A 22933-nucleotide genomic window follows, 5' to 3' on the forward strand; every position below is an offset into this window, starting at 1 on the left:
TGGTATATTTATTTCCAGGCAACAATGGAATACCAGATATTGAATACATCTACCTGTCTGCTGGTCCTTCTGGTTTTCATACCCACTGGTTTGGGTATCTGTCCTTCTAGCTGTAAGTGCTCAGGAAACGACAGGAATGTGGACTGTTCAGGCAGAAACTTAACTGTACTGCCCCAGGGACTTCAAGACAACCTTACATATTTAAATCTGTCCTTTAACCAGTTTGTAGATCTCGATCATCAGCTAACGAGGTTCACCAATCTGAGGACCCTTGATATTTCAAATAATTGGCTCAAGAATGTTCCTGCTCATCTGCCCAAGTCCTTATGGGAATTATATGCCACAAACAACAACATTAAAGTTCTCCAGAAACTTGATACAGCTTATCAGTGGAATCTTAGAGTGCTCGATATTTCCAGGAATATGGTGGAAAGAGCTGTCCTGATCAACAACACACTGAGCAGTCTCAAGTTTCTCAATCTCAGTAGCAACAAACTTTGGACAGTTCCAACCAATATGCCCTACAACATAGAGACAGTGGATCTATCCAATAACTTCTTGTCCCAGATACTCCCAGGAACACTGGTGAGACTGCAACACCTCACAAGCCTCTACCTGCACAACAACAAGTTCTCATACATTCCCGACAAAGCCTTTGACCAGCTCTCCCAGCTGCAGGTAATAACTCTGTACAACAACCCCTGGTCGTGCAGCGATAACCAAACCATCCCTTACGTGCTGCAGTGGGTGCAGGGCACAGCTGCCCGTGTGCTGGGGGCCCCCTGTGCTGAGCAGCCCTGGACGAGCACTGCGCCAGCCCCGGCCCAGCCCACGGCCCTGGACTCCAGCCCCATGATCAAAGGCACCAAGGCGGCCGACAGGGAGGCTTCTGCCGCGGCGCCCGAGCCCACCAAAGTGACCAAAACACACAAACAATTGAAAGCCAAGGAAGTCCCTCCCTTGGGGACCCAAAGCCCCCCGGCTCTGTTCCCCGGCACAGACTCCCCCAACGGCCCCCAGGAGGCCGCGGCCACTCGCACAATCCTCGTCCAGGACTCCACTGAGGGCAACGCCAGCCTGGCCCCGGCCACGGGATCCTCCACCACTCCCATGACTTTAAGCATCACCAGTGGAATGCCAACAAACTACTCCAAGATGCCTCAAAGCACAACCGCTACCTTAAGGAAGGAGGAGGCCACGCCAGGCGTGCCCTCCCGCGCCAGCCACTGGCAGATGGGGCTGCTCTGCCTGGCACTGCTGCACGCCCTGGCCCTGGCTATGGACTAAGGGCTTGCACCCCGTGGGAATTACTGAGGTTATTCCTGTGATAACAGCTGGAGTTAACACATCCAGCTGAAATAATGAATGAAAGAAATTCAAAGTCCTGACTGATCTAAAGAAAGTAACAGTTCTTAAAGACGCGCACACTAATGTCTTGATACTAAGCTGCTACTTATTTTCATATGTCTTAATTGAGTACAACTAATCTATTATTTTGTTTTTAAAAATGTGCTTATTTTGTATTTAAATTTTTCATTTTACTTGCACAGAATAAACACATCAGAATTTTAAGTACTGATTTTACGTATGATTTTGTCATTGAACAACTGGAAAAAAACAGAAGGCCTGTATCATATCTGCATTGTCTTGCTTGACTTGCCAGTGAGCAATTCCTGTAATATAGCAGCACAGATTCTTTGTAAGTTACGATGACACGCAAAAGAAAGGGAAAAAATAAAGGAACTAAACTGAACTGTTTCACTAATCAGAAGTTATTCCTGAGCAAAATCGCTAGCATGTATATCTACGTTTGCTTCATATGTACTAGAGCATTTTAAATATGAAGAACAACAGTTTTGAATTTCGGAATTAAATCTGACAATGCCATGATGTCTGCTAGGAGGGTGTAAACTGAGATGACAACATGGTCCAACTTCAGCATGGGACAGTGGTAGGGGCCAGTATCCTTCTGCTCTGGCTTGACTTAGAGACCGCAGGCAAGTTATTGCTCTCTCCACATTAAAAAAAAGAAAAAAAAAAGAAGAAAAAAAAAGATAAAAGTAGAGAAAAATGCCAGATGTTCAATGCCATGACACTGTCAAACACCACCAAGGAGTTATATACCCAAATTAATGACCTGGAATTCCTTGACTTTATGTCAAGTGACATGCTGAAATGTTAATATGTTCTGCTTAAAAGAATACCACAAATCAGCCAGAACGTAGCAAACTACTATCAGTAAAATGAAATATCAGCTGATTTCTAACACAAGTCATGTAACAAATCAATTAAGCAGTTAGCTGGTGAGCTGTCATTGAAACACTCCTGACTCTTGTGACTCCAAAGAGAATGAATGCAGGCCATGGCACTGAACATGCCCAAATCCCTGCTTTCTAAGGGCGAGCATGGATGCTCTTCTCCTCAACATCTGCTCCGTCAGCCAGTAGAAATAGCTGCACGCATGGTTCTGTCCACTCTAGGAAAACTATTTAAATTATGGCAAAGGTACCTGATATACTACAGATGAAGTTTTGCAAACAGCATGAAATGAAAATTGAAGAACAAGTTAATTGAAAAAGTATTATCCACTTAATATTACAGATCTTATACAATGTTTTCCATTCATTCCAGGCCATTTAATTTCCAGTTATTGTAGCATGAAGGTGCTGCAAAACCCAGAAAACCTCACAACCAAGACTAGAGTCCTTTACCTGTTTCTCCTAAGGTGTCAATGGGGGCTGTAGATCATTTACAACCACTGGTATCAGAGAAATGACAACTTTCCAATTGTGAACAGTATTTCTATAACTGGATACGTGTTTTACTTTCTAACAGTAAATGTTACACAATGGATTTGTACAGTTATTTCATTGGCATTTAAGTAAAAATAAAGTTATGTTTGTATTGAACTGAACTAGCAACTGTGCCTCTTTTCTATTAAGCAGAATAAAACGAATAAATAGATAGCATTGTATTATACAAACCTGTTTGAAGCAGTCTTATGGGGGGAATTTATGGTTATATTAAATTGCACTATGTAGATACTGATGTACCTCTAATATTGTTTAGCAATAAGCTGATGAGATGACACAACACTGTGACTATCCTTCCCCTTCCTACTCTTTAGAACTTAGAAACACTGAAGAAGGCCCTGCTGCCACACTCCTTGGACAGTCCCTGGGTTTGCTAAGTGCTGACTGACTGTAGTACAGCACCAACCGATTTCCCATGCTCAGAACTCAGCAATTCCCAGAACTGCATCATTCTCTGGCCTCATCCCACACAGTGGGAGCAGCTGGGCTTGCAAGGCAGGACTCATCACAAAATGAGGTGCTGTGGCTAAATTGCTTGATTTGAGGAAATTACAGGAAATACTGCATGTGTCTTTGCTGCAGAATCAGTACAGGATGCCAAATTCTATTGCATTAAAAAAACCTACAGGGAATTGACTTTAAAGGCTCTGGGAATGTCCCACCCATAATGAGACAATCTGATGACCAGCAACAGGAAAACTCTGCTTTCCAGAGGTTACCTGGGGCAAACTGCAAGCCCCCACCCTGAAGGACTTGCTATCCAGCCTTCCAACTGCTCAGCATGCCAAGAAAAGCCTGGAAGGGGAAATGGGGCTCTGGGGTTTCCCAAAGGCACAGGCAGGACTGGGGAGCCGGATCCCAGACCCACAGCTGGGTATGAAGTGAGCTGGACTGTGGCACTCCAGGGCTCTGCTCCCTCCCAAACCCTGCCTGAGCTGCTGCAGCACCAGGGCTGCCTGCTCAGACTGCTTTCAGAAAGGCAGACTGGAATTTAGGCTTCCTGGTATTTTTCTGGAATACGAATGAGTCGATAAGGCACAGGGAGGAGGCAGGAGTGTGGGAGTCGAGCACTTGTTGCTGGGCAACTGCACAGCCACTCTGAGCTGAGCTCGGGGGCCTGGGTTTGTAAACATGCTGTGCACCCAGACCTCCAGAAACAAAAAATAATCTATTCTCGCTGAAATTGGTATCCAAAACAACCATTCAGCATTTCAGGGCAATATTCAAAATACCCAGAAAAGCTCTGGCACACCTCTAATAGCTGGGTACTCGCTCTGGAAAGGGTAAAATTGCTGTGGGGATTGCTGCGGTCTGCAGCAATAACTCAGAGGTTTTATTCCTATTAATTAGTTTGGGATCAGCCTTAAAACCTAATGGCAGTAGTTCAGGATCAATACTCATTGATTTATGGATCATTTTTGTAACTGGAGAGGGATTAAAAACAGAAAAGCACTGGCTCCAGAAGCTGGGTTGTTGCCCAGGAAACAAAATGTGAAGATAGATGACAGAAGGAATTAAATTTCACAGCACAAGGAGGACATAAACTGATCCAGATATATCAGTAAAATGACTCAACAATGCCTTAGCAACAAGATCTTCAACTATAAAAAAGAAAAGAAGGAAAAAAAAAAGGGAAAAAAAACAACCCCAAAAAACCCCAGCCTGCTACAAGCCCTCAAATAGCCTGGCAGCTCCAATCGAAACAATTCTTCCACATTTCACACCTTGAAAACACAACACCTGTCTCAGAACCAGAAGACAAAGACCCCAAATAAGCTCCACTTAGCCACATCCCAGTGAGAAGAGATGATGCCAGAGCATCATCCCAGAGCAAAGCCCTTCCAGCTGGTTTGAAAGGCAGCCCTGCCAGGATTCCTGAACTGTGCAGCTGCTCAAGACAAAGGTAAAAACTCACCTAGCAGCAAGGCCCATGTTGCAGCACAACAATATTTTCGTTAATATCCCATACCTGGGTAAAATGTTCAGAAATCTGCTCCTACCCACCCTCTCTGAAGGCAGGAATGCTTGGCTGACTGGACCATGACAGTTTTGCCCAGTGAGGCATCTTTGGATAAATTAATTTTTCTGCTTTTAAAGAAGGGGGAGGTGAGCTAGGCCTAGCAAATGTGGTGCAAACTTTTGTCTTGATTTACTCCCAGAAATTCTTTCTCTGCAGATGAAATAACCATTTCTTGCTCTGCAAACAAGGAAACACTGCATGTCAGGTCTGTACAGAATACATAAGGATGCCTCGGATCACCGCCAGGCACAGTCACTTTTTAAGATGGGTTATCACTACTCTCTGCATTTGTATGCCTAATTTCTTGTCTGAACAAGGCAGGATAACAACACAGGCCTTTTGTTTTACTTGACATGAAATAAGACTGTGTCTAATGGAACAAAATGGAGAAGAAAAATGTGGCAAGCAAACAGTTTTTTAAAGAGAATTCAAAAGACTGCCTTTGATTCTAACTCTGTGCATGTAAGGGGATTAAACATTAGGGATCTTGCTTAAAAAAATGATGCTCCTCATCTTGTATTCTATCACTCCATCCAAAGAATCACCACTGATGAGATCCTCTCGTGACAACACTGAAAGTGCCCCCCCTGCCCCAAGCCACTGCACAGACCACAGAGCAACCCCCAGGCAGGGCTCTGCTCCTGACCACAGCTGGGGGTGAGCACAGGGATCTCCCTTTCCCTTTCCTTAACACCTCTAGGGATAACTCCTGTCATGAGTGCAATTACTTTGAAACTACAATCTCGGTTTAGGAAACAACTCAAAAATACTGTCAGCAAATATTAACAAATAAGCTATTTTCAGACTCTTGTTTGGTACCAAGGTGGTGTCTCTTACATACACTTGACACCTTTGACTGACAGGTTCATTTCAGACTGGGAAGGTGAAAGGTTTCTTACCGCCGAGCGATGTAGTAGAAAACAGGATTGCCAACTTTGGATGTCCCAGCTTGGTAGAAAATATTTAATGTTTTCAGTGCTTTGAACTCCTCTTTCTCATGTACCTGATGCCTAAAAAGCAATACATTGACATCAACTTTCACAACTGCCTTTTAAACAAATTTCAAAAATCCCAAACCCTCTTTACTTCCATCTCTGAACAAAAGCATTAAGTCTACACAATCTTGAGCCTTCCTTAAATCAGATGTTACCACCATTTCTCATACTCAGTTTAGCTGTTTTAATTAAAATTTACTCACAAACCTAAAAGGTTTGTGTAGAGAGCTTTTTAAACTCTCCTTTAAAACAGAGAGTCTTGTTAGCAGAGTCTTAAAAACTACTGACATATCCTCACATGATAAAGTCTAGAAACCCACATTGTGTGTCCCCACCACAGTAATCTCATTACCTTGTCATAAACTCTTCAAACTTGGAACTAGTGAGATTTAAGCTGGACCAATGCGTATCTGCCACAGGTTTGTGCTCAGGAGGCCCCAGGTAGGCAAGAAGTGTTGCCATCTTGTCAAAAGGTCGTCGTCCAACAGCCTTGTGGTCCCTACAAACATGTTCTCTGTCAGGAAAGTCCTTCTTTACCCAGCAACTACCCTTCCTCAACTGGAACAAGCTGGATTTTCCTTTTAAAAGTAATTATGAGAAATCTTCAATGATGACTGATATTCTTCTCAGTAATAACAGAAGCAACAGAAGGGAGTATTTCCAACTTTTAACAGCTTTTAGCTGAAGGAGGGGAGATTTACATTGGATATTAGGAAGAAATCTTTCCCTGTGAGGGTGGGGAGGCCCTGACACAGATTCCCAGAGAAGCTGTGGCTGCCCCATCCCTGGAAGTGTCCCAGGGCAGGCTGGACAGGGCTTGGATCACCCTGGGATAGTGGAAGGTGTCCGTGCCCATGGCAGGGGCTGGGCTGGGATGAGCTTTATGTTTCCTTCCAGCACAAGGCATTCCAGGACTATGCCGGCTCCCCCCTCAGCACACACCCCCATGCAGGGCTGCAGGCTCACCTGTTGCTGGACAGGTACTGGCCAATTTTCTCCTGGTTGTTCCAGAGCAGGCGGTGCAGGGCCAGCACGTTGCCGTCGCTGATGAACGACAGGCTGTGGTTGACGGTGTCGCTGGCCGGGCAGTCGGACGCGATGTCCAGGAAAAACCTGCAATTGCCAGCCAGGAGCATACATCAGGGTGGCAGGGACAGCGAAGGGCTGTCGTGCAGGGGCACCCCAGCTCTCCCTGCCCACAGCACAACCCGTATGCTGTCCCCAGGCCGTACCTTCGCGCCGCGTCAAAATTGCTCTTCACAAAGTCATTGAAAGGTCGCATGTGCTCCTCTTTCGTAAACAGCACGTGGTTGGCAATGCTCTGAAGGATCTAAAGGGAAAAACATGGCAGGGACACACAGCGGTTTAATGTATTACTGTTACAGTAATTGACATAAACATTTCTGCCATGAAGTTAAACTGGCAGAAACAGTTTATTTTCACTTCTTGTCTTGAGGTTTCACAACAAAAAGCCAGTAAATCAAGTAATTTAAAATACACTCACTTTCAAAGTCTTTTCTTTCTCATACTTTTAAATAATAAAAACTAATTCACTTCTTTATGAACTTTAAACTAGGAAAATAAGTAATCTTTCAAACCACCAGTAAGTTATTAAGTATTTCTCCTAGAACTTAAGACAGGTAAGTAAAAGCAGTAGCACACCCCTATCTAAAGAAAAATACAATTTCCCAACACTTACAATGGATAATATACACAGGCCACAGAATTTGTGTGCCCTCATTAAACCTTTTTAAAAAATTTTTCACAAGAAATATGACCAAATAAGATTAAAGGCAGGAAAAATCCCTTCTTTAGCAGTGGGATGAACTTGATAAATGCTGGCTGCTGCTACCCTCACTGTGCTCACAGGAACATCGGTCTCTTTGTTACCCAAATGAGGAGTTCAAGTGAAGGGCTGGAATTCCACTCTCTTATCCATCCTTTTGGCCAAGTGCTCATCCCCATCCTTACACCGCTGAGAGCTCAAACAATGCCATGATGCATAAACACAGCACAGACACTGCGCCTTCAATAAACGTGACAGCTGCTACAAAAACCTCCACATTTCCCCATTTTCTCACACTGGTCATGGAGCAGCACTGAAGCAGGTGCACACAGCCCAGGGGCAGGCAGACAGGGTGTGGGCTCACCTTGGACATGAGCTTGAGGCCGCGCTCGATGCGGGGCGGGGGTTTCTTGTCCAGGATGCCCGCCTCGTACGGGGACACGATGGCGGGGTTGATGAAGCGCAGGAACATGGCGCTGCCCACGGCCCCGATGCTGTTCTGGGGGAAGCGCTGGCTCACCACCTGTGCACGGACAAGCACACACAACAGTTCTGCATTTAGCACCGGGCAGGGGCTGCCTAAAGCCCTGCATGGCAAGCCAAGCCAAGCATTCCTTCCACACCATGCGCGGCACAATGGAGCGGGACTGTCTTGCATCCCAGAGAACCAGAACAAGAGGGAAAGGAGTGGGGCTCTCAGACAGCAGCTGGCTCTCCCTCAGCTGCTGCACAGCTCCGGTGGCAGGGACACGGCTCCCAGAGCTCCTGGCCACGTCTCTCTCAGAGCTGATCCCACACAGGGCCCTGCCCCTGGAGGGACCCCGCAGGTGCCTCAGGTGTGCAGTGCCCTCCCCCAGGGCAGGGGACACCTTTCACCTACTGGGTCTTTGATCTGTGTGTTTGTAACTGCACAAGTGAGCCACGAGCCTCTCCAGCAGTAACACTGTGCTCTACAGCTTCAGGAGTAATTTTCCATTTGTGAGGAGGAGCTATTTGCAGAAATACCCTTCAGAACCATCATCTGTCCACTGCAGGACAGAAGGAGCCAGAGCTGAGTGGCCAGTGCACTCCTCTGCCTACACATACACCATATAAAACCACTGAGCAGATTTAAAATATTGTCCCTTGGCATCCAGGAAAAAATAATTCCCATGAAATCTCTTTTCTTTAAGGAAATAAACTGTGCGTTACTAAAAGGAGAGTTGTTCTTTGGATATCTTTGATTTAACTTTGAAAAGTTAAAGACAAATCTTCCTGACAAAAATAAAGTTCTTAGATATTCAACATGTGGTTCTATAAAACATCAATATCCATATGTGTGTACTGTAACAAGTAACAATGGTTGATCAAAAGGAGTCAGATAGATTCTTCCTTTCCACAGAATAAAATTAGCAAACTTGATATTATCCTGTGTAGTTTAAAATAAAAAAACTCCAAACAAATCCTAGTTTAGTATAATACTTCAAAACATAACTAAGGCAATCTCAAATCATGCTGCTCAAACCAGACAAAGCCATTAGTATAAAATACACCAAGAATCACTTTGGTTCATTAGCAACTCCAGTCAGTTACCTTGTGATGCAATTACTGATATTTTCTTGTAAAATACTGGTTTGCCCACAACTTTTGCATTTTAAACATGTTTACTATTCTGCTCAGTTACAGCAAAAATAACAGTACTTAATAAAAATCTAGATTTCCATTCTGGTTGATTCATACTTTATATTTTGAGGTCATTGCCAAAGAAAAGAGTAAGTCTGAACTTTGAAAGACAATGTTCTAAAGCAACCCACAGATCTAAACCCTTACACAGCAAGTTACTTAAAATGGAAAATCTGCTTTTCTCAGGAAATAATACAAGTGCTAAAGTTGGGGTTTTCTCACTTAATCACAAAGGAAACAGAAGACAATGTGTCAGAAACAAGTCCCATGAGCCTCTTTCGAGTACCCCACAAATATTAATTGTTCTTTGCCCAGGATGCAAGCTCAGGTTATCTGCCAGAGTGTTAAAGCAGCTCAACAGACCTAGATTTTTCTCAAAACCAAAGGAAACATTTTTCTTCCACAATTTTAATTTGAAGATGGTGGCAAGACTAGAAGAGTCAGAATATTAAATACTAAGCAGTAATGTTAAAAATGTCTCATTTACTCAAATAGGCACACAGAGAATATTTTAAATCTAACTTAATTCCAGTGTTAATTGAAATGAAAGCTATTTTGTGCCAGAATTAGTAGAATGATTTTACAGTGAGGTCAAATAGACTGAAGTGAAGATATTTTGAACAAACAGCAAAAGATTTCTGTTGTGCTTTGAAAGAAATGGCTAATAAAAAGGTCTCCAAACTTACTGATTTTTTGTTTTCCTTTTTTTCTTTTACGGTAGCTTTATTCAGTAGAGAGTGGCAAGTTGCCTACAGAACAGAGATGAGCACAAACAAGTCACAGCACCAACTACATATAGCAACAAAAAACCAATGTTGACTTGTACATAAATTACACAGTAAAATGTAACAAACATAACCAACAGAAAATGAAATATATAAACTAAAGACTGATGATGGAGTTTTTATTCCACAGTTTTATTACATCTTATTTACAAAGCACTAAATACAAAACAAGCAAATGTTGAATTTCAATCATTTCTACTATTTCTGGCTAGATTAAAAGTCAAACCACATCAATGTGCTCATGATACACAATCTTGGGCCTTAAATGGTGTATATTCAGCTTTCAAATGTGTTTTACCATCCCCAAATAATTTTAACAGTACAAATAGTAGTGTTATACCTTTGAAATACATATTGCTTTTTAAATTAAATTTGGAGTTTTAAATCTTCCCAATGTTTCTCTGTGTGTCCTTCAATTTGGTTAGACCTGTGAACCATCAGGGTTATTACACTGTGAGAGGAAACTGCCATAAAACACTCTCTGGACAAAGGAAGAAAGAAGCTACAGCCTACAGTTAATTTATTAGAGATTTCCAAATCAAGAGATCTGACTTGATTGTGCTTATTTCTGCATTTCACTGAGATGCAAAGGGACCCACCACGAAGGCCCCAATTCTGTTTTACTTCCAGCAGCACCTGATCAAAGCCCCAACCCTCGCGCCCTGCTCCCCAGCCAGAGGAATCAACACTCCTGGGAGCTGGGACAGGGCTGGGCATCCCTGGGAGCCTCCAGCAGCACCCAGGGCGGGGTCCCAGGCAGCCTGCAGCACCCAGCCACCTCCAGAGGGTCACACTGGCACTGAGAGCTTCCACATGTCCAGGATGGAACACAATGAAAAGCAAACACCCAACCCAAACCAGCCAGGAAAACCCTCTGCTAAGCAAGCTGAACTGAAACCTGTGCAGGACCTATGAATATTTAACCAGTGGCACCTCTGCCAACCTTCCCTGTGTAATTTCCACAAGTGGCTCCTGGAGCAGTTGTACACACACTCTGCTCACTGGGATACTGCAGCAAGAGGAAAATTTCCACTCTGCTTTCACAAGAAAACCCACGTGCGTTTGTGGGGACTTGATGGAAGAGGCAGCACAGATCCTCTGCAGGAGTTACTGTGAGCATGCTTGTTCCCACATCACACTCCTGAACATACATTACCTGTAAGGAGCCAGGTGAATCTGTACCAGTAGCCAGTTATTGATGTTTCCAAAGGAAAACATTCACTGGGCTCTGTTCCCAAAAAGAAACACCAGCCAGCAAAGACACCAATATCCAACCAAAGACACCGTTTCTGTGAGGTTGCTACAGTGATTAAAATCATTTACAGAACACATCTGGTGAGCATTCTTCGCACAGTTACTTTAACACTCTACGCATGAAAAAACCACAAAATTCAGTATAATTTACTCTCACACTAGTGCTTGGGATGGAACATGTTCACCTTTTTAAAAGGGAAGTTATCTTATAAAAATCACCTATTTGGTTCTTACAATAAAAATAGATTAATGCCCCAAAATCAGATCCTGGTTGTACTTTCTTTCAGATAAAGGCTAGACCTCAAAACTCCCTGAAATTTTAAGTACAAAATGTTCATCACAAATAGCATTAGTCAAACAATTGTACAGAAATCTAGTTGTTACTAGAAACAGTTAAAGTAGTAAATATTGAAGCTAAATATCAGTTAATACCACTTGTATATCTGCCAGTAAATAATCTCTTTTGGGAACAAATTACCCTTATTACCACAGACAGTAAAGGCAAGAATAAAGCCAACACACTTGGAAAGGCTTCCATAGAAGAATCTGTGGGAATGCCTGCTGGTGAGCACATTTTAAAAATTCTATTTCATGAAGGAATTACCAATGGTTTGCACAGAAATAATTGCTACCAATGGACCACTGAAATGGCAATAATCTGACACATCCTGGAAACAGCATATAAACCCAGTTCTGGGATGAGGTGTGGGAGAATGTAACACCCAATAACAGAAGGAACAACCAAGGCTGTGTGTGATATTTTCAGTAACACTCAAATATTCTTCTAGTTGATGTCTGTGACATTGTGGCCATGAAGGAGACCAATCTGCCCACTTCATTTCCTGATTACAAAACCCAAACAAATCAAAAAACCCCAAAGTCACTTTGCCACCAACCCAAACACAGCCACTGTCAGGAAGAGAAACCAAAAGCCTTCAGAGGCTTTTACAGAGCTCTCAGTCAGGAACAAGGCTCAGCATCTGCACACCTGCTTCAGTGCAAGGGCTCACAGGAACAACCCCAGACCACAACAGTCCCAACACACATTCCCTGTTCTCACTCCCAAGCTCTGGGGATTGCAGCAGTTGCCCTGATCACCCCAGCATCCCCTGTGCAAATGTGACAGGATTTTTGTTACTCATCATTAGTTCACACAGGTCAGAAAATCCATTTGCTTGGCTTTGCTTTAGACCTGAATACAGGCTTTGGCTGAAAGGGCAGAAGCAGCTCTTCCAGAGCACCGCACTGAGACCACAGCTCCAATATTCCACCAGGCACAGCATTTCTGTGACATGCTCCAACTGGACTGGAAACTGTATTCCCAGTGAGCCCTGAGGGAACTCCTACTCAGATTTTTAGCAGCAGCTGAATCCATGAGAAACACACTAGGAGATCCAGCAGGACACTGGGCTCAGCAGCCACAGGACAGAGCAGAGGAGCTGGGGATGGAGGTCAGGGAACCTGGGTACCTTCAGTCACCTCCTGATTGCAAACACAAGCCTTAAAACACCCCTTAGCCCCAATGATCAGACTGGTGTTACTTATCAAACATCTGGGAAGAACCTTTAGAGATGCCCCTGTGCCTAGCACCAAGCTCCAAACTGCTGGAATTTCACAAACCAACCCCAAAGCTTCGGGGCAGGCAAGCACTGCAGGCATACCTGGTATAAACAATGGCACACACTGCGCAGCTGGGGTGGGAACTCCGAGGAGGAATTAATGATTGCCTGAAAAAACTTGTCTGTCATTTGCAAGAGACTCCTCTGGTTCTCTTCAAGGCTTTCTGTGGGCTCCAGCCTGAAACAGACCCACACATGTATGACCAGCAATCAAACACAACACAAACTGCACTTACATCCTTGGTAAGAACCTCATTTCTCCTTTTGTGTAAAAGATCACAAGTATTTCCATAAGAAAAAGTTTCCATCATTATTTTAAACCACATAAGGTACAAATAAAAGGCCATGTAAAACTCAGTAATAAACAGACAGCTGTGGGTGGCATTCTCTCAGACCATTTTATACAAACACATGCATGCACAATTCCAACTGATAATTGCATTATCAGTTCATGATGATTTATCTGAAAGGAATTTTGAGGTAGACACAGTTGATGGTTAAAGCATTCATTAGAAGGCCTATCTTTGGACAAGCTACTTAAGAGATGAATACTTTTGATTTTTCTAAGAGTTAGAAATAATTTAAAGCAACAGAGCAAGAGGGCTGCAGAGACAATTAATGTGTCTGGAAAAGTGAGAGGTACAACAGTATGAAAGCATGAGAGAAATATCTGCAACAAGGAAAAAGGAGTGGGAATCATGTTTACAAATAAATACATTTGCAGCTCGCCCTGAATCTCAAACCTTGTTGGATCCACCTCAAAGCTGACGTGCTGCCACTCAGGGGAAGTGATCACAGTCCGCAGCAAGGGTTCCAACAGCTTCTGCAAATATGTAGCACCATAGACCTGTGTGCAGGGAAAACAAGGACAGAGCCCAGATTGACACAGGAATGCTGCAAAGTTCTGGAAGCTTTCAACAGCCTGAAAACACTTGGGCTGCTTTGGCATAAGCCAAATTCCTGTAAAACTCGGGTTTGTATATTATAGTCTCACCTCTGGAACACAACCAAGATCAATTTCTACAGGTATTTTAATTAATTTCCAATTAGAGAAAAATAACAACTGCGTTAACCAGCAGACACTCTTTCTTACAGCACTGACTCCACACTTCACCTCTGTTTGTACACAACTTTTTAAACTGAAATGGGAGCACAAACAAGACCTCAGAATTTAGCAGGAAGAGTCCTCCAGCTGGCACTGGCCCAGAATCAGTCATACAATTGAACCAGTCAGAAAGGCAAAAGTTTAGTGCCAGAGGGATACCTACATTTTAAGGGCCTGAGCATAAGTGTTCTACAAGATTCACTTCATGAAATGTTAAAACACAAAAAGTTTTCCTGCTATTGAAGAGATCGGTACCAGAGGGGAAAAAAAAAAAAGAGATTATGTACCTTAAAACAGAAAGTCATTATTTTACTGGCTAAGCTGTTTCCTCGGAAGAGTGTTTGCATGGAGTCTGCCAACTCGACCTCCTTTGAGAACATATTCCAGAGGAGCTGGTAGAGCAGGTGCCGGGAATCAAAGAGTGTGACCAGGACACGAGCCAGCTCATCCTTAAAGAGAGGAGGAAGAGTTAATCTGACTCGCAGGGAGCCAAGGCATGTATGAAAACCCAGCACCATGACAAAACCACTGAGCAGTTTGCAATAAAGCTTTATGCCTGCTACTGGCTCTGGCAGGTAAATATCAAATTACACAAAAACAATCTCTCTGCAAACGTTTCCTATGCTACTGCTTGTCTAAAAATCTGCCTCAGGCTATCCAGCCTTACAAGTGCATAATGGTTATCCAGACAGACAAGCAGTCACTCCGCTGTATAACAAAGCCCAACTCATCTTGCTAAAACCTAGAAGAGCAAATACAATTCTGTGTGTCTGCATCACAGCACACACCACCTGTAATAAATAACCAGCCCAGATGCATTTATTATAATGACTGGATATAAATCGTTCCTAGACATTAACTAAAATGCAGTTTATCACCAAGATCTGAACTTAGATTCAGTACATTTTTAAGAACACACAAAGAAAGGCTAGCTATTGTCAGTGGCAGCTCTATTCTCTCTGTACCAGACTGTTGTGGCACTTTTTATTTCACGTCTTATTATTTTAACAAAATGTAGGAAATAAAATCAACTTACCCACTGAGAACAAGGCACCACATTGGCTAAAGCCATAGCAATAGGAAGCTCCCCCTGATCACCCATCATCGTAACCAGCTCCACCAATCTCTCAAAGCGATCTGCTAGCACTGTTTCTGCCAAGGTATCAAACTCCGTCCCCTGCTGCAGGATCTTGGTGAGGACTTCCATAAAGGTGGCTCTGGTCTGGAGGTCTTTATGATAGCCCAAGCCTGAGGGAGAGAGCCAGCAGCAGTGAGGGGGATGCAGAGGCAGGGGGCGGGCACCGGGCAGGCGGGGCGTTACCTATGGAGTGCATGAGGCCGCTGTCCACGTTGGCGTTGAGCAGGTTGGACATGGCCAGCACGGTGCAGTGCCGCAGCGACGCCAGCCTGCGCGACATGCCGCGCTTGCGCCCGCCCGCCGCCGCGCCCTCCTCCTCCGCTTCGCTGCAGTCGTTCAGCAGGTTCATGAACAGCGTGAAGTACCTGGGGACAGCCCTCACGGTCACAGATGCCCTGCCATGGGAACCAACGCACAACCAACTTCCCAAACCTCACCCATGGGGAGTTAAAAAACCTCCCAAAACCTCACCCATGGCAGCCAACGCACAACAAACCTCCCAAACCTCACCCACAGCAGCAATCACACAATAAACCCCCCCAAACCTCACCCCCTCGCCAAGCAGCCTCCTCACGGCACAGCCCAAACCTTAACTGTGTTCCAACAACCTCCCTTTGTCCCAAACCTGGTGTGCCCATTCTCCCCAACACTGGTGTGCCTCTATCAACAAACTCAAAGAGAGTTTAAGTTTCATGGATAAAAATAAATAAAATACACTATCAAATCAAGGTAATCCTTGCCATGACTGAAACACGCATCTGCATTAAGCAGAAACAAAGCCAAATTTTCTAATTATTTTTTAAATGAAAATGTTTCCATAAACCTACAAAGCAGAGATTTTGAAATGGGCCAGAGAAGAGGTAATTCCTCTTGAGATAATACAATTATTTCTGCTGGAAGAAAAGGACAGTTTGTAATAAAGGTCATATGAGGTTTCTCTTCAGAGTGATTGTATAGAGGAACAGTTAAAAGTCACTATTTACTTGAGAAATAATTGAGATTTTGCTTCCATCAACTCAACACCATCTCCTTCTTCAGGCTGGAGTGGAAGTCCAGCAAGAAGAGAGACCACTGCTTCCATACTCGCCTGGTCCAAATCTCTGAAAAATAAAATTTAACAAATATAAGACACTTTTACTTATAGCTCTACCTGCAACCAAATGTGAAGAGTGCCCCTTACCTTGTCAAGCATTTCACATCCTCATCTGTTGCTTGATTAGATGTTCCCATTACCCAGTCTGTCAAATATTCCACCATTTTGTTCCTGTTACACATAAATAGATTGGTTTAGCTTTGTTGGGGTTTTTCTACCTGTCTGTATCACACATTAAATTGTTACAAGTGTTCAGTATCACCACAAACTAAGTAATATTTAAATGTAGCACCAGGCTTATAATCATTCTGAAGACAGACAAGGGAACTCTCTCTGTACCAGGAATACTGCTGTGACAGGGCTTTGGTTTCTTTTTTAACCACCTAACCAAAGAAAACTACACTCGCCCACAGTACTCTACCCTATCAGTCAGGCAATGCCATCCTTACCTAAATTTCATTTCTTGACAAAATGAAAGGTCATCTCTCCTCTCCATCATTACTTCTACCAACTGACAGAGCTTTGTTTTTATTTGAATGGCATGTACCAGATTTCCAAGCACACGCACATACCTGAAGAAAAAAGCAAAAAAGATTAATTAAATACTTCATGCTACTTCACTTCCTCTGCCCCAAGTAATCCCCTGCATCAGTAGCAAATTTCTTCTGGCCAAAACTTTCTATCAGTGTAATAGTGAACCAAAATCTGCCCTTCAGCTGGTTTTTAACCACTAACATCAATGTACAGAAAAGTAACCAGGAATGCCTATGGCAGTAGGGCCAAGCTATGGAATGGTCAGCTCTTTAAAACAAAACAGTCTCTCTTCAGCAATGCACTTTATGCTACACAACTTCCACAATACTGAAGTTGTCAGAACCATAAGGAGGATCAGAAAATCAGCTGCTGCTTCTCCATGGACACAAGCAGAAAAGATTTAAACTAGAAGGTTCCAACTCACTTAAACATAATGCCTATGTATAGGAAGGTCAAGGGGGCTCCTTACCTAACCAGATTCAGCATCATTGTCTCAATGCTTGCTTGGCCAAGGTGTTCTGAGCTTCCTTCTGTGTGATTGTCAAGCAAATTCTTCATTATAGCAATGGTTTGCTCTACAAATTGTGTGTTGGTGTCAGTTAACAAGACCTACAGGATGACAATTTCTGGTTAATTTTTTACACATAAAACCAAAGAAAGAGTATTTGCCAAATACACTGCAACATTTCAAAAATCTCATGGACAAGCATTTTTCTAGTTACCATCAAGCCAAGAGAATTCCAATACATGTCACAATTCAATATGGGAACACTGCCAGGCATAAGGATTCCACAAACAATCTCACAGATTCTGCACTCAAGAGTTCACTACTCAAGAATGTTAAATACAGCCTGGAATCACAACCACAATAATCATTAACATGTGCTGTGACGATCACTCTGCTCACAGGGGGTGTGCACAGAACACAAAGAGGGATCCATTTCAGTCACCCGGGGGAAAGACAGGACTGACACAAATGTAAATAATATCACACAACTGTGAATCACCTGTCCTTGAGAATCAAAGAACTTGCTGATGGTATTCTTCAGTTTGTTGAAGAGCATAGGATAGAGGGCTGGACTGAGCTCCAGCCCCACCAGGTCTTTGATGTTGGTGCGGATCTGCAGCCCCACCTTCTCGTGGTTGCAGACCATCAGGGTGAGCAGGCGGTCGATGAATTTGCTGACCGGGGTCTCCACGCTGCCCTCGGTGGAGACCATGGAGATCATGGAGCCCTTGCGCTCGTTGAGGGGGCCCATGGGGGGGCTGTAGGTGGCCAGCCCCGCGCTGCTGCGGTGCTGCAGGCACACGCCGCCCAGGGCACACAGGAACCCTGTCATGTTGATCCACTCCTGCAGCGACTCCGTGTCTGACAGGTCGATGGAGCCGCCGCCGCTGACGTGCGACATCCGCCGCTTCACGATCGTCTTGTGCAGGCTCTCGGTCACCTGGAGACAGAGGTCGTTTGCTACGTTAAAACTCAAATGCCTTAAAATATATAAGCTTAAAGACTTGGTTTGAATTTCAAAATGTTGAACCAATGGAAAAATTTATAGTCACCTGCCCATCTTCCATTTTGGTCTTTGGATAGTTAAGGATTAGTTTTGTTGCTTGTTCCCATTTTGCATGTGTATCCTCCCAGGCCTGAAAGAAGATAAAATATATCAAGATTTAACTTCAAAACTACTTGTAGCAACAATATTTCTGTGTTTGTTTTTTTAATGGGCACACAGAACATACGAAGTGAGAAGTTAGTTCACCTCTGTGTTGCCTGCAGTGGGGTGTTCAATGCGCCTCAATAACGCCATCACTCTCTTCTGAAGCGCTGCTCTTCCTGCAAAGGATGCAGAACATTGAACCGAACTTTTGAAAATCCACCTACATCAAATTTGTGATATTTGAAAGTAATTATTGAATTAAGAGGAACATATCCCCCTAAAATTCTTCAGAAAGGTAGCTTCTTGTTACACAATTGTAAAATCATCCTGAGCTCAGTCACCCAAATTCCTTACACTTTCTAGCAATTCTAATAACTAAGACATTCCAGGAAAAGCCAGAGCGGCATGAAATCAAGAACCTCAACCTGTTTAAAGAACTCAAGCACAAGTAACAGTCTTTTGTCCAGGTACAAAATTACTTTTACTGACTCATGACTCTTACCTGTTGACATCATGTTGCTCACAGATGCAAACTCCATGAAAGTGTTGTAGTTTGGCAAAAAATTATGCACTGAGACCTCATCTACTCCACATCTGATGTCTGCCTCCTCACAGAGGTGACGGAAGCAGGACATGGCCACCAGGACTGCCTCGATATCTGGGCTCCACAGGAACATGTATAAGGCCACTTCCAGCTTGGTCTGGGCTTGGCGGCAGATCGGGGTTCCGCTGCAGCCTGCAGTGCTCTCCTGGGAAACACACAATTCCCAGTTGGGGAACACTGCTTGTGAAAATTCAGCCCTGGCCAAACTGTGTTTGAAACTCCTTTTGTTCTAGTAGGAATAAGCCATCCCAAAAAGGATCAGGGCTCATATATGCTGTCACAATGCTGTTTGCAATCTTAATAAAAAAATATCTGCCAACGTTTTAACTGAAAAAATGTTACTTTGTAAAGTCTGAAACATCATTGTTAACCAGCACATTAACTCTAAAGGTAATTTAATTTCTACTTGCCCACAGGGTTTTTCTCAAGTGTTAAAATGAACTATCAACATGTATTACTTACTATGGAAGAATTCCCCTTTGCTTTCCTCAGGGTAGCCCCTGGTGCACAGCGCATCATTTCCTCATGGTCAAGAGAAATTTGACTAGTTCCACTTCCAGAGACATCATAAAGGAAAAGGAAGTGGCAGGAACTCCTATCTGATTGCTATAAAGAGAAGGGAGGAAAATAATGTATCAATTGATACTTTAAAAGAGTAAAAGGCATAGATCTGAGGAAGGTAAAAAGTTCTTGGACATTTGCACAGTACTCTTTCCACTGCTGCACTCAGAGTGTTATCAAGTTCCTTGTGTTAATGGTATCCTAGACTGATATTTCCCCATAAGAAATACATTATTTGATACTTTAAGAATATCAGAAAGAAGCGAGTATGAATTCTGGGACTTAGAAGAACCTGAGATCCAAAAGGAAACTTTCTTTGTCCATAAGCATGCGTATTTTACCATTAACTACCTTCCCTTTCTCTCACCTTGGGTATTAGGCAAAGAGGCACAAGGCACATGTGAAACATTCATTTTCTAGGCAAGTACAGCAACCTGTGCAGCTAAAGGGGAAAAAAAATCCCAAACCTAACTTTAGTTACCAATTCTAACCAAGGTGCCTCACAAAACAGAGAGGAAATCAGAGAATGGAACATGTAGGAGTAGCTACTAAATCTCTTCCAATCAAAAATAACCTAGTAAATAAAGGAAGTGACACCAACAGAGAACAATTCATGTCAATGATACTAACAGAGAGATGGTAATGTTCACTTACTTTGTTTTTTAGCAGAAATTTATTCCTACAGATGAGAATCTCTCGCAGCCACTTGAGGATTTCTGTACTGCTGAGCATCTGATGACTCGTAAGCTTCTTGCAGATATAAAAAAGCATTTGTGAACTGCAGCAAAATGAAATTCAGCATCAGCCTTCTGATGGAACACCAAAACTTCTGAAGGTATTATATTACGTTTCACATAGAAATAGGCACTTAGCATGAACACCCTGTGCAAACACTACCCTGGGCTTCCAGCAGTACAACAGAGAGGTGAGAGTGTGCATGGACAGGCCAAGCTCCCCTGGGACCCTTCCCAGCGCCCGCGGCCTGGAGCAGCTGAAGCCCCGCGGGCAGCCCGGCCTGGAGCTCCAGCTCTGCCCGGGACAGAGACAGCACAGACAGGGCAGCACGAGTTACCTACACTGCTCTGACAACGTGTCAACTCTGCTCTGGAAGGAACACATCTAGGGATGTTCCTTCTTCACATCCCGTCAGGCCTCACACTCTCTGTTAAAACTGCCAAAGGGTCCAAATTAGTGCCAAGTGTGAAGGGTTTTCCCCCCGCCCGAAGAGACCGTGAACTCCCTGTTGTTGCAAAGCTTTCCCAAAATACTCACAGCTATTTCAAAACAGCTATTTCTCTCATTTATATAAGTTAATTTGCATACCTGATCTCCCAGAATGTTTCTATAGGAGCATCAGGATTCCACAAGTCAATGCTGTCCAACTGGTGCAGAACCAGCAAGGCCTAAAGCCAAAGAGAGTTTCACTTAAAGACAGAACTTCACAGAGTACCTGAGCACAGGCAGAGAAAATCAGTGCAGTCATATTCATTAACTGCTTTAAGAACAACAAAAGATATAAAAAGTATTTTCCATAGAACAGCAAGAGTTCATTGTTACTTGCTGTCAACAACATTTCATTTTAGTCATTACTCCACGCTCATACTGCAGACGCAGAGGTTTTCCCTGGTATCTCTGTCCAAAGCCATGCTGCACACATACACACACACTCTGTTTTTGCAGGAGAGGCTGTTTTTGAAGCAATGCCCACCCAGGGAGCCTCGGGCTGTGCCCCTCACCTCCATGGCCTCCTGGGCGATGTCGGGCATGCTGGACTGCGGCACCAGCTGCACCAGCCCCGTGATCAGCTCGGCCGTGCTGCCCTGCGAGTCGGGGCCCTGCTTCCTGGGGTTCTGCATGGAAACACACAACACAGGCTCAGCTGCAAAGCCTTCCCTGCTTGACCACACTACTGACAGCTCCTGCAGCACTCCTGCTGCTGAACTAGGGGGATTTGGGGATCTTTCAGAGAATCTGTTGTTTTATTTTTAATCCATAACACGCCTTGCATATCATGTCTCTGACAGAACTGGAATATTTTTATATTAAACCATCACAGGCCTAAGAAAATGGAAGATCTGAGACAGTACTCATTGAAATGATGACTAATTTCCAACCCCCTCATTTTAATTTTCTTCTATTCCCCTCTCCTTCCCCCTCCTTCCCCTTAAGAGTCACACAACTTCATGCTCCCGCTCATTGTTTTGCTCTGATTCTGTAAAGTCTCTTACAGTTTCTTTTTCCTTCAAAATCACATGAGCATCATAACCAGAGACAAAGATGAGTAGGAAGTGTCCTAGATGGTCAGGTGACCATTAATTTTTACTCATTTAGTAGCTTCAAAAGTAAATTCCACTATGACTGAACAGTATGACAATAGGATTTACTTACACACAGCAAAAGCTTTGGATCTGCATGGATCAGTTTCACCAAGGACAACAGCAAGAACTTGTAGCTTCTGGTTTCCAAATCAGTAGGTTTTTCTTTAAATTTAAGGCTTGTCATTTTCTCCTTAAATGTAAGGCTCTGATAGAAGGAAAAAAAATCACAGTCTTCATCAGGAAAGTAGTCAAACATAACAATTATAATTAAACATCTTACGAAATTTATTGCTTTTGTCATCTATAATTTAAAAAAAAGTTTAAAAGTATACAAAACTCAAGTATAGTCACATAGCCTTCTAGTTCAAAATCCCCTCTCTCACAGGCAATCACGACTGTATCTTTAAAGTTCCCTTAACAATTGTTTCAGTAAGCTGCATGTAGACATAAGAAAATTTTTTGCAAAAGAGACCAACTGTGGTGAAAGAAAAGTGGAAAAAGTACCAAAAAGAATTACTGGTGATTTCTCTGGTCTGAGACCGAAATAAAAATTAACGTTTCCAACTTGTTCTGATTACATGAGAGGGAATTCTTTCTAAAGGCAAAGTAATGTCTTTATTTTCTGCTACAGCCCCAGGCCAGATGCTTGCATGTTCACCTCAACAGCCTCTGGAAAATGAACCTTTCAATTCTAAAAGGCACACAGGGCATCACTTAAATATAATCTGCCTTCAGCTGAAAAACCAGTGAACTACTTATAAGTTTTGAACAAAAGGAGAAAGCCTAGTTTGAAATCACCTTCAAGGTAAATGATGAGCTATGACATGGTATGATTAACTTCTACAAGAAATTAGGTCTTCATGTTATTTCAATAATTAGTTATTGTGCAAATATATGGAATAGAACCTACCACATAAAGCATCTGATCAAGAAATTGATAGCACAGTGGTAGAGGCAGCTAACTCTGTGCTAAGCCTTGGTTTGCCAC

The 22933-nt window shown here is 43.3% G+C and overlaps 2 protein-coding genes across 3 annotated transcripts in view; one reads left to right on the forward strand and one right to left on the reverse strand.

Moving 5' to 3' along the window:
* The window catches only part of NF1 (neurofibromin 1), a 71458-nt gene that overhangs the window by 31648 nt on the left and 16877 nt on the right, over nucleotides 1-22933 (reverse strand). The window contains exons 13-36 of one of the 2 annotated variants that reach the window (XM_030962390.1): nucleotides 22016-22150; nucleotides 21364-21477; nucleotides 20951-21030; nucleotides 20282-20405; nucleotides 19529-19672; nucleotides 18965-19211; nucleotides 18565-18638; nucleotides 18365-18448; nucleotides 17812-18252; nucleotides 17274-17413; nucleotides 16720-16842; nucleotides 16358-16441; nucleotides 16161-16277; nucleotides 15361-15542; nucleotides 15076-15287; nucleotides 14327-14488; nucleotides 13678-13781; nucleotides 12977-13112; nucleotides 9963-10025; nucleotides 7979-8137; nucleotides 7061-7158; nucleotides 6795-6941; nucleotides 6181-6327; nucleotides 5733-5843 (exon numbers count right to left, since the gene is read on the reverse strand). In XM_030962390.1, coding sequence (XP_030818250.1) covers nucleotides 5733-5843; nucleotides 6181-6327; nucleotides 6795-6941; nucleotides 7061-7158; nucleotides 7979-8137; nucleotides 9963-10025; nucleotides 12977-13112; nucleotides 13678-13781; nucleotides 14327-14488; nucleotides 15076-15287; nucleotides 15361-15542; nucleotides 16161-16277; nucleotides 16358-16441; nucleotides 16720-16842; nucleotides 17274-17413; nucleotides 17812-18252; nucleotides 18365-18448; nucleotides 18565-18638; nucleotides 18965-19211; nucleotides 19529-19672; nucleotides 20282-20405; nucleotides 20951-21030; nucleotides 21364-21477; nucleotides 22016-22150 — 3428 coding nt within the window. The remainder of the gene's footprint in view (nucleotides 1-5732; nucleotides 5844-6180; nucleotides 6328-6794; nucleotides 6942-7060; nucleotides 7159-7978; nucleotides 8138-9962; nucleotides 10026-12976; nucleotides 13113-13677; nucleotides 13782-14326; nucleotides 14489-15075; nucleotides 15288-15360; nucleotides 15543-16160; nucleotides 16278-16357; nucleotides 16442-16719; nucleotides 16843-17273; nucleotides 17414-17811; nucleotides 18253-18364; nucleotides 18449-18564; nucleotides 18639-18964; nucleotides 19212-19528; nucleotides 19673-20281; nucleotides 20406-20950; nucleotides 21031-21363; nucleotides 21478-22015; nucleotides 22151-22933) is intronic. The other variant, XM_030962391.1, reaches the window with a different exon arrangement.
* On the forward strand, nucleotides 25-2909 carry OMG (oligodendrocyte myelin glycoprotein). The gene has a single exon (XM_030962392.1). The coding sequence runs from the start codon at nucleotides 25-27 to the stop codon at nucleotides 1285-1287; it is 1263 nt and encodes a 420-aa protein (XP_030818252.1). The 3' UTR covers nucleotides 1288-2909.

The sequence above is a fragment of the Camarhynchus parvulus genome, chromosome 19 (assembly GCF_901933205.1).
Source record: "Camarhynchus parvulus chromosome 19, STF_HiC, whole genome shotgun sequence".
Taxonomy (NCBI): domain Eukaryota; kingdom Metazoa; phylum Chordata; class Aves; order Passeriformes; family Thraupidae; genus Camarhynchus; species Camarhynchus parvulus.

What these genes read in the sequence shown, in the direction of transcription:
- OMG (XM_030962392.1), top strand. Translation starts at nt 25, where the DNA reads ATGGAATACCAGATATTGAATACATCTACCTGTCTGCTGGTCCTTCTG.